The sequence below is a fragment of the Sinocyclocheilus grahami genome, unplaced genomic scaffold, assembly GCF_001515645.1.
Source record: "Sinocyclocheilus grahami isolate Dianchi unplaced genomic scaffold, SAMN03320097.WGS_v1.1 scaffold888.1, whole genome shotgun sequence".
In the NCBI taxonomy this organism is placed as follows: domain Eukaryota; kingdom Metazoa; phylum Chordata; class Actinopteri; order Cypriniformes; family Cyprinidae; genus Sinocyclocheilus; species Sinocyclocheilus grahami.
In genome coordinates, this window is record NW_015506067.1 from 501,938 (window position 1) to 513,441 (window position 11,504).

An 11,504-nucleotide genomic window follows, 5' to 3' on the forward strand; every position below is an offset into this window, starting at 1 on the left:
TACTAATGGTTTCGATGGGCAGCATACATGGATGTTAAAGTCCCCGATGAATAATAGATTGTCAGTGGTCGACACAATAAAGAAAGAAAGTCTGAAAAGTCCTGAATTAAATCCTTGTCATATTTCAGATTTTTTCCCCCATACAGTCCGAAGTACTGGCACGGGCTGCAAAAGGGTACACCGGTAGGAGCCACGTCCGTAGAAGATGATAATTTGCACGGGCTTCACGTACATTCCTCGCATTTCTTGCTAACCTTCTGCCGCGCTTTGCTCATCTTTTGTGCCACTTCTTCTTGAAGAGCGAGCCGCAGTGCAGACAAGATAGTTCTGGTTGTATGGACATCAGGTGCTTAGGGAAATTATGGCCGCCAGAACCATACTGATAATCCACACAGTTTACTAAGGCTTGAATTTCCAGAAGTGTTGAGCGATCGTACATCAGCACAGATAAAACAGAGTTCAAAAACATGGACAAAACTAGCATAACAGCACAAACAGTTAAAAAGCCAGGAACGTGACGGCTTGCCGTGCAACATGCTGGCGCCATCTTCCTATTTTAAACAATATCACAATATTTAACAGTCCAAACAATGCTACACGTATGCCTGTCACAATAAATACTTTTTGTTGGGCGATATATTGTCACAGAAACTATTGGGATAAATGATATACAGTCATTTTAAAACCATTTCATGTCCATATGAACAAAAGGCACAGATGCCTCAACAGGCCTTATATGCTGCTAAAGCTAATTTTCTAGAGACATTTTTTGTCTCTTTGTCTCAAGTTGAACTTCTTTTAACTTGAGCACCACGTGTTTATAACACTGTGTCATGCACGAGATGCTGCAAAAGATATGAGTGCAACAACTCTAGTCTGACTAGAGCATATTTACACAGAAAAACAATGGAAAAACAGTGCGGTGGAATGCAAAAATACATACTGGATGTACTGCGCCATTGAATACACTTGGACTTGTTCATCCAAACTGTCTGTAGTTGTTAGGAAATGCCCCTTAAGAGCAATGTCTATTTACTTTTAAAATCTCAAAATCACTGAACACCATTTTGTATTACGGTATTTTACAATCAAAACTTTTTATAATCTTGACAAAATACATTATTGTTGGAAAGGTCTGAGTCTCAATATTGAGAGAGAAATGTATACATCTGTGACAGAAAAATGCATCATCATCATCATCAACAACAACAACAACAACAACAACAACAACAACAACAACAACAACAACAACAACAACAACAACAACAACAACAAACAAACAAATAAAATTCAAAAGCTTTTTTAGGAATTTGGGTTGTATATTTTGACACAGGCACAATTTTTATTATTTTAGCTGCTGACCAAAACATATTTAAGTTACAGTTATATAAAATATAAAAATTAAAGCCTTATGTCTGAATAAGTTATATTCCAAATTTGAAGTTGAAAAAAAAAAAGAGGTTTTAAGAAAATTTGTTTAGGCGTTATACCAAAAAAAGCTATCTGTCATACACTATAGCAGTTCCGGCGGATGACGTCGGCATTGCATGATTAGTGACGAAAGTGGAGAGAGAACGAAACAAAACGCCGGTAATTAGAAGTACAAACCGAGGATTTGCAAAGAAAAATGTCGGAGGATTTCGATATAAACCAAGAGGAGACTGGTTGTCCTTTGCTAAAGTAAGGAAACTTTGCTTCCTTTGCTCCTATAAACAAACTCGTGAGACTAGCATTTCTCAGAGGTGCGCGCGCTGCGCATACGTGCTGCGTCATCCACCGGAACTGCTTCAGTGTGTGACAGATACCGGAAGTGAGAGAAAAGTGTTTTTTGTTTTTGTAAAAAAATTATGTTTCAAATATGGACATTTTTCTTACAAAAACACATGGATTCGCTACAGGAGGCCTTTATTCACCCCCTGGAGCTGTGTGATGCACGTTTTATTATGGATGCGCACGCTTTATTTGACAACTTGTGGACTGTTCAACTGCAACACCCGCTGACTGCAATGATAGAGCTTGGAATAGCCAGGACAATTTTTAATATAACTCCGACTGGATTCGTCTGAAAGAAGAAAGTCATATACACCTAGGATGCTTCGAGGGTGAGTAAAACACAGCCTACTTTTCATTTTTGGGTGAACTAACCCTTTAATACTTTACTATATTTAAGGGTGGATAATTTTATCAGTTGTTTATTATTCATGCAACAATACATAACTACAATAACTTTGTCTAGTGCTCTTATGAATGTTTATAGCATGATTTGTGAAAATTTAACTATACTGAATGACATAGCATAGACTTCTTCATGGCTAGTTTTTGCGTGTTTTGTTTCATTCTGTAACCTACTTGTTCTACGGTCTTCTTCTTCTTCTTCTTCTTCTTCTTCTTCTAATAACGTTTTATGGCGGATGGCAAACCAACTTCTGGTGCATTTACCACCACCAACTGGACTGGAGTGTGGAGCACTAACGGGAAAGCGGGAAAAAGGAACAAAAAATTTAAAATTAAAAACCAACAAACACAACGACTGAGCCTATATGAGCCATGTGGAACATTTTAAATCGATGCATATATATGAACAGAATTATAGACACTGTCCTGCTGGGGGGGAAACATAATAGAATCACAGTAAGTAGATCATCTTCAGATCCAGCACTTTCAGGTCTGATGCGGCGTAAAACTAGACTACACACCACTGGGTGGCGGTAATGCACTTATAAGTCTGCGATCCGCCGTAAAACAAGAAGAAGAAAGAAGACGTCCTCACTAGCGCGCGCGCCCTCAGTCAGCGTCGAGTCTTGTGAGGTGAGCAGTTCATGGTATTTCTCATATTTGAAACAGCTGTAAAACACACTTTACGGAGTATGTTTATGCAACAATATACGAGGTCGTTTCTGCCTGGTTTTAATCGAGTACAGCGCTTTTGTGTTTGTTGATTTAAACACTTACTAGAACAGCAGGCAAAGCAGCATGTGTGCAAAACATGTTAAGTTCATTCAGACCCGAGCGATTTTCTGAATGTTCGTGCGAATGATTGTTTTTATGTTTATAGTGATAATGTCACTGTTACTGAATGTATTGTGATCTGTAAGGGGAATGGATGAGAACCGGTATCTCCTGTCGTAACGTTAGTTACTTTACTTGGTTAAAATTAAGAACCGATTCTGCTGAATACTTCATACTGAATAGATAGTGGGACATTTTAAATCTTCACATAAATATGAACAGGTTTATAATATACACACTGGAAACATTACAATTTTCCATAGTGTTGCTCTTTCTGTTTAAAGAGTTTATCACTGTCAATTTCTGCTTGTATAAAACTACAACATGCTCACAAGTTAATTACTTTAGTGCTTTGCATGCAGTTATTGGGAAACCAAACTGTATTTAGATATTGTGTGTTTTAGTGTAGTTATTTACCTGGAGTTAACGAAAATGGGAAAAGGTTACAAAAGAACGAACAAATGTAACGTATAGAATGTGCGAATTACCACATATGTGATTGCAGTGTTACTGAATGAGCATGTCAAATTTAAGTGCTGTTTTGTGTCAATGCTGTTACTTTTAATATAGTAATAGACATTTTTTCACTTACATAAATGCTTGAATGTGTAAATAATTATACTTTTTTATTTACTTATTGTTGATTTTGGCAAATCTGCTGCTTCCACACACAAATTAATGTTCAGTGAAGCTCCTCCCACAATTACACCATCAGTGATTTCGCCAATAAATGCTGGAATATTTGCATCAGCCTACAAGTGAAGATAAGCATCAAACCTCCAGAAAGCGCTAAAATCTGCAAAGATTGAATTAAAGACAACAGAGAGAGGATGAGAGATCCAGAACCCTGCAGAATGAAACGCACTGAAGAACAAAGAGGTTGGTGTTTATTCTTGATTTTTCATTAATGCGGCTGAAGGTTATAAAGCATCAAGCAGATTTAGATCTGTTGTAATAGGAACAAATATTTAGAGCTGTGCAATAAGATAGCAAAAACATAAAATAATAAGGGACTTTTTTTCAATGAAATTTGATAGATAATTGTGTAGTTGAGCAAATGTATTTAATAGTTAGAAACATGGGATTTGTTCCTGCAATGTTTTAAAAATAATACTTTGAAGTAGGGCTGAAGCTATCGACTATTTTAGTAATCTAGTATTCTACCGAAAATTCCATCGAGTAATCGGATAAGAAGAACTTTTTCTTTATTAAAGAGCAATGCTAAATATACAAGAGAAAATAAGACGGGTCTCTTAAAATGAACAAGTAATTTGTTTCCTTTTTAGAAAAATGGAAAATTTTTATTGCTGAAATTGCATATATTAATAACTGAAAACTAGACCCATTTAGTGCATTTAATTGCCAACTTACATTCAAAATACAAATATATAAGAATATAAAAATCAATTTCAAATTACTTAAAAAAAGGTAAACAGTACAACCAAAAACTAAGACATAAATCAGAATAATAGTAATAAAAAATAATTATAACCTAAACATTGTGTAACTTAACTTTCAAGTTTCAGCCTAACTACAGCTCAGGCATGACATAAGCCTTTACTGTCTTAGAAGGCTTTGTGGCTTTTGTAAGAGGCAAAACTTAGTGGGCGGGAAGCTAACGTGGAACAAAAACTAAAGTCCATACACATGACATTTATTGACACATTTTTCAGCAACATGAATTTAAAGTATTTGGAGAATAAACCCTCTTAAATGTCTCTCTGCATGGTGTGTGTGTGTGATCCTTTAAAAGAGCAGCTGGTTGCAAACACAGTGCTCTGATGTAGTTGCAGTAAATGGTAGGGATGCACCGAAATGAAAATTCTGGGCCGAAACGAGAATTCTGGATGTGCTTGGTCGAAAACTCTTCTGTGTTTTTAATCGTATTGTTGTGCAATGGAAGTACTATAACCTTTCTGAAATCTGTGAATTGTTTATTGGTTCATGTTTAGGACAATTTTTTTTTTTAGTTTGATTCATTGTTTGTTAAATGGTTACAAATATATAAGAATATAAAAATCAATTTCAAATTACTTAAAAAAAGGTAAACAGTACAACCAAAAACTAAGACATAAATCAGAATAATAGTAATAAAAAATAATTATAACCTAAACATTGTGTAACTTAACTTTCAAGTTTCAGCCTAACTACAGCTCAGGCATGACATAAGCCTTTACTGTCTTAGAAGGCTTTGTGGCTTTTGTAAGAGGCAAAACTTAGTGGGCGGGAAGCTAACGTGGAACAAAAACTAAAGTCCATACACATGACATTTATTGACACATTTTTCAGCAACATGAATTTAAAGTATTTGGAGAATAAACCCTCTTAAATGTCTCTCTGCATGGTGTGTGTGTGTGATCCTTTAAAAGAGCAGCTGGTTGCAAACACAGTGCTCTGATGTAGTTGCAGTAAATGGTAGGGATGCACCGAAATGAAAATTCTGGGCCGAAACGAGAATTCTGGATGTGCTTGGTCGAAAAACCAAAGCCGAAAGTGCTTTGTAATAATTTATTATTTATTTTATTAAATAATATAAAGTAATTTTGTAAGACTTTTTAATTTAACTAAATTTTAATGACAGGGAATCTAAAAAAACACAAGACTAAAATAACCACACTTTTATTGAAAGAAAATTGGACAGAAAATATATTAATATTAAATATCAATGTATTGTTTTTTTCAGTTCTATGCAACAGAATCAGACATAACTTGTTGTTTTTGACTAATTATCTAAATAATGTATAGTCCTGCAAACAGGGTTTTTCCTTTCTCAAAATGCGGCAGAGGTGGTACCATCCTGATCCTGACCATCCTGAAATGTGTGATCAATCCTTAAAAAATAAAGTTTTCTGTATTTTAGTAATAGTAGTATGTACATTCTGCTGAACAATAGTAATATACTGTATTTCTGCTGCAATGTCTTCAAATTAAACCGGGCTTTTATTTTGATGGGTTGCCATGAATACCTTTTAAATTTCTGTGTGTATATGATATGACGCTAGTTTTACTCAAATGAAATGGTGAAACGCTCATGCAGTGACTCTCAGGGTATTTCTGGAGATGTTGTTTGTGTGTTTATGTCCTCATTGAGATGGCAGACGCTGAAATCACCACAAGCGTGTCACGCGTGCTTCAGTGTGTGTGTGGTAAAGGAAAACATGCGTCTCTGCCATTCATTCATTCATAGAGATATGATCACATAATATAATGCTCATCAGATCTCGTAAATCAGTGAGAAATGAATAGAAATTATGATTTTGTGTAAAGATGTATAACATGTATAAAAGTATAAAAACCCTGGCAAAACTATTATCATCAGCGCATGTGAGCAGAGCATAGCAGGGAGCAGATCAGTGAACGAGATTTTAGCAGCATTGAACAGAAACAAGTATACTACATAGACATTTCTTGTCCGCGCTATTTGAGCGGACTTAGCTTTTCCGGTGAACATGAGCAGGAAATGAGCAGAATGCACATTGACAGAGCGGAATATTGAACGGAGCGTCACACGGCGCAGTGATGACGGCTGGAGGAGAGTGAAAATTCAGTGTATCCCTAGTAAATGGACTAAACGATTCTCCGAAGCACACAATTTGCCTCGATGATTTTTTGTACTCTAGTAGCTCGAGGAATCGTTTCAGCCCTAATTCGAAGATCAATTTACCTCATTCTTGGAAGGTTTCAGGGACATATAATTTATAAAACTGCACCAAAATGATCAATTTTGTATAGCAATTATATACTTTCCACTGTTGCATCACTTTCACGGTTCTCTCTCTTTTTTTAAACAAGTTAAATGAGTGATTTTTACTTTGATTTCAGAGTTGATTGAAGGGAATGAAGAACCAAGTGAAGTTGAGAAGAAAAGTCTTGTCAAAACTGAAGAAAAAACTTTGAGTTGCTCTCAAACCAAACAGAAATATTTAAAGAAAAGAGCCAAGAGGTCTTCCACTTGTGCTCAGTGTGGAAAGATTTTCCTATGCAAATATAGTCTTGATGTTCACATGAGAGTTCATACTGGAGAGAGACCGTATACATGTGTTCAATGTGGGAAGAGTTTTGCACAAAAAGGACACCTTATGGAGCACATGAACATCCACCCTGGAGAAAAACCTTACAAATGTTCACACTGTGACAAGAGATTCATTCAGTCAGGACTCCTGAGAAAACATGAGAGGATTCACACTGGAGGGAAACCATACAAGTGTTCACACTGTGACAAGAGATTCAATAAGTCCACAAATCTGAAAACGCATAAGAGGATCCACACTGGAGAGAAACCGTACACATGTGATCAGTGCGGGAAGAGTTTCACACTAAAAAAACACCTTACAGCACATATGAGAATTCATACGGGAGAGAAACCGTTCACTTGTGATCAGTGTGGAAAGAGTTTCACAAAATCAGAAACCCTTAAAGTACACATGAACATCCACACTGGAGAGAAGCGGTACACATGCGATCAATGCGGCAAGACGTTTTTGTGGGCTTCAGTTCTAACAAAACACCTGAGAGTTCATACAAAGGAGAAGCCACATTCATGTTCTTTATGTGGAAAGAGTTTTTCACGTCTAGAACATTTGAAAGGACATCAGAAAATTCATACTGGTGTGAGAGAGTACATGTGCTTTGAGTGTGAAAAGACTTTTATTTCAGCGAACTGTTTAAAAATGCACGAGAGGATTCACACTGGAGAAAAACCGTACAAGTGTTCACACTGTGACAAGAGATTTAGTCATTCAGGACGTCTGAAAACACATGAGAGGATCCACACTGGAGAGAAGCCTTACAAGTGTTCACACTGTGACAAGAGATTTAGTCATTCAGGACGTCTGAAAACACATGAGAGGATCCACACTGGAGAGAAGCCTTACAAATGTTCACACTGCGACAAGAGATTCAATCAGTCAGCAAATCTGAAAACACATGAGAGGCTCCACACTGGAGAGAAGCCTTACAAGTGTTCACACTGCGACAGAAGATTCAGTCAGTCAGGAGTCCTGAAAAAACATAAGAGGATCCACACTAGTGTAGGGTATCAGTGCGAATCGGACAATTTAAGATTAGATCAGATTGATGTTGAACAACCCAAAGAGCCAAATTCCACAAAGAGGCCCAGGATAAAAAGACAACGTCATAAATCTGTCCACGATACCCTGGCGCCACAAGTCTGAAGCAAGTCCACCAACTAACAGTTTTGAGCATGCTTGCAGCATTAAAACAAAAGAACCATATTGATTATTCCAACTCGGGAAGGAGTTTGTCAAATAATCAAGATTAATAGTCAAAGAGATGCACAGCATAACCATCACATCTAAATCTGTGATAGAAATCAAGAGCTACAGACTTCCTCGGATTGATTTCCCCAGCCCAGGACAAAGACCAGGCTCCTTCTAGGCCTTTTGTTCCTCACAAAGCACAGCTCACGTTCACAGAATGACACAGAAACTGTCTTTACAGATGTAGATTCACCAAAATGATCTCAAAAGGACTTTTAAACGAATATCAGTCCATTGCATATCATATATGTAAACCACACATTTGACTATCATGTTCTAATCACTCATTGTGTATGTATTTTGAATTGAATAGTTTATAGAATTACATTCATGTTGGTATGTATGAGTTTGAAAATTCATGCTTTTAACATTTCTATCAATCAATTCTTTGTCAAATGTGTTATATTCCGGTTATTGAAATCATGTCCAAAATTATACTCTGCAAGAGCGGGAAAATTCGGACCATGTGACTGATAAGATAACATGTTGATTTATGTATTGGGAGGAGAAACATATCAACACCCCAAGCTAAGGCAATGTCTAATTGGTGAAAACACCATTTGGGATGTGTCCAACAGCCATGTTTAAATACTCGGGACACCATCAAATTATGCTTTTTCTTGCCTTTTTGACGCTGCTTTTAGCTCTCTTTGAACGTGCTCTAGCGTACACGCCAACTGCTCCTCTAAAACCATGAGGAGAAACGCCATCTAGTCTAGTCACTCTTATTGCTGGCTTCTACTTTTATTTTATTTTCAATTGAGAGTTTCATGGTCTGAGTTAAGTTTTGCCTCAACACCGTGTCTCTGAGTCCGACCTCGAGTGCCAGTCTTAAACTTCAACCAGCCCGCAATTCTGCAACTTCAGCCAACGCCCAAGACTTCACTACCAAGGACCACTGAACTTCCAGCCAATCAGCAACCTTGGGAAACCCCTTTCTGCAGTGATGACAACAAAGGGAATCCCTTAACACAAAGGCAAGGCAAGTACAACCTCCAGATTCTAGCTGAACTGGTGCATTTAATATAAATGGTAACCTCATTGAGGAACTCAATGCGAGGGTTAATTAAGTGATTGATGGTTGTTCAGGTCTATGCAATTGCACATATTGCTATAAACTTGGGATTTCACATTTTCATTCTCTCCTCACTTTCTCTCTTCCTGCAACTTGTATGAATGTGTGAGTGCATGTGTTTGTGTTAGATTCGTTTATATTGTGTTTTGTGCTTACAAGTTAATGTCTTAAACTGCCGATCTTGTTACTGTGCTAATTACTGGCTCGTTCAATGAATTGCTGGCCAACTCAGTGATCAGCTGTTAAACAGTGATTCTGTCCAAATTCCCTTTAAAATCTTAAATGATTCCCTTTGAGCTAAATTGACCTGTTTCCCTTACACTAGAGAGAAACCATAGCACTGCTCTGCATGTGGGAAGCGTTTTAATCATTTATTTGCTCTGCGCAGTCATACAAAAAGCAGTCGCAGTGAGTAGATCATCTTCAGATCCAGCACTTTCATATCTGATGCTGCGTCCTCACCAAATCGGACACAATAATGCATCGAGCAATAAAATATAATTTGTTTAAATCTGTCCTAATGAGCTATTACGAGTGATATGACTGAAACGCTATCTAAAGTTTTCACAGTTTATAAAGTTCATCTTCAAAACCAGCAGTTTCAACTGAGATTCAGATGAACTCAAAGACTGAGTTCCTCCCCAAAGCACAATGTCAAAATGTTTTATTTTAAATACCATTGTGCTTTCTCCCTTTCTGGGCCTTGATCATAGTTAGTAATATGTAGTTCCGTTGCTGTCTATGGAGGGTCAGAAAGCTCTCGGATTTCATCCAAAATATCTTGATTTGTGTTCCAAAGATGAATGAACGTCTTGCGGATTTGGAACGACATGAGAGTAATTAATGTCAGAACTTTCATTTTTAGGTGGGATAGATTTTTTTCCCCCCAACTACATATGATTCATTTTCTAAATACCCCACATCAGTAGGCACATATCAAACCTCCAAAAAAACATGTTTAACCACCTCAGGCACTACAGACCTTTTTCCTCTCTTTTTTTCAGATTTAGACACCTTTTTTCTCAATCCTGTAACAGACCAAATGGGATTGGTTTTTGAAGACTTAACACATTTGATAGGATGGATCGCCTTCAATTTTTGGTTTTGTTTCGGTGAATGAAATAAAAATAGTAATATATATATATAAAAGACCGCATCACTGATTATAACGAGTTCTTGTGTTTTATTGCGTCACGCAGCGTCTGGTGTAGACACGATGTAAGTTAATGTAGCTTTCTGATGCTGCGTTTGAATTTTCATGCCATATTATTTGAAATTAGCGCAGGCCAAACTTTTTTCTCTCAGGGGCCGGATGTGGCCCGCGGGCCGCCTGTTGAGGAACCCTGCACTAAAGTGATTGAGCTTGATTAGTTTTGCCATAACCACGTGATCTGAGACGTCCCAAACTTCGTTTTTGCACACAACCATGTGACTGCTTCATATTCGGATTCAAATAACGCGAACCCATTACACAGGTTTCAGGTACCATTCACTTCAAGGGACCATCCCACAATAATCTTAATTTATGTTGATCATATATGCCTACATGAGCCATGCTTAGTTTTTTAATTAATTTATTCAGAGGCTCATTTATTCATACTCGAGTAAAATGAGAATTGTAGAACAAATTGATTTATTATATGAAACGGTTCAAAAATGGCTGGTACGTCTGGGATCCAGACACCTTTTCCCACCTTTGGCTTTGACCAAAATAGGTCATTAGTGTGCAACTTCTTGAAAAGCTAAGAGTAGGCTAATGATGAACCATTTCACGATTCAGTTGAGGGGAAAGTCTCGGTGCTTCGCAAAGCTTTGTTTCACTATCACTACTGAAAACAGCAAAGTTTGCGTCATATCTGTAGTATCAAACATCTAAGACTATTGTTCATGTAACCACAAGCTCATTTGCATAATGCAAGCAAATCATCAACCAGATGAGGTCAATGTATTTCTAGCTTCAAGAATATATCAGAGGATGATATATCCTTTATATCATCAGGATACAACTTTACCTCACAAATTATAACTTTTCAAAAGTTGTACTAACACAAGAATATTAATATCAAGATATTAAGTGACTGTAACACTCTGCAACACCGACTTTCTGTGCACAAGAGAAATAAGTTTGAAACTAGAAGGAA

General features: G+C 37.1%; 1 protein-coding gene across 1 annotated transcript; it reads left to right on the forward strand.

The window, feature by feature from the left end:
- Positions 1 to 3,824: 3,824 nt before the first annotated feature.
- Positions 3,825 to 8,690, forward strand: LOC107563736 (gastrula zinc finger protein XlCGF57.1-like). The gene is made up of 2 exons (XM_016248678.1): positions 3,825 to 3,888; positions 6,832 to 8,690. The coding sequence occupies exons 1-2, from the start codon at positions 3,840 to 3,842 to the stop codon at positions 8,181 to 8,183; spliced, it is 1,401 nt and encodes a 466-aa protein (XP_016104164.1). The 5' UTR covers positions 3,825 to 3,839; the 3' UTR covers positions 8,184 to 8,690.
- The last annotated feature ends 2,814 nt before the right edge of the window (positions 8,691 to 11,504 follow it).

Bases quoted from the DNA above. Each gene is read 5' to 3' on its own strand.
- LOC107563736 (XM_016248678.1), top strand. From the start codon at position 3,840: ATGAGAGATCCAGAACCCTGCAGAATGAAACGCACTGAAGAACAAAGA. The intron at 3,889-6,831 runs GTTGGTGTTTAT...CTTTGATTTCAG, and splicing joins ACGCACTGAAGAACAAAGAG to AGTTGATTGAAGGGAATGAA.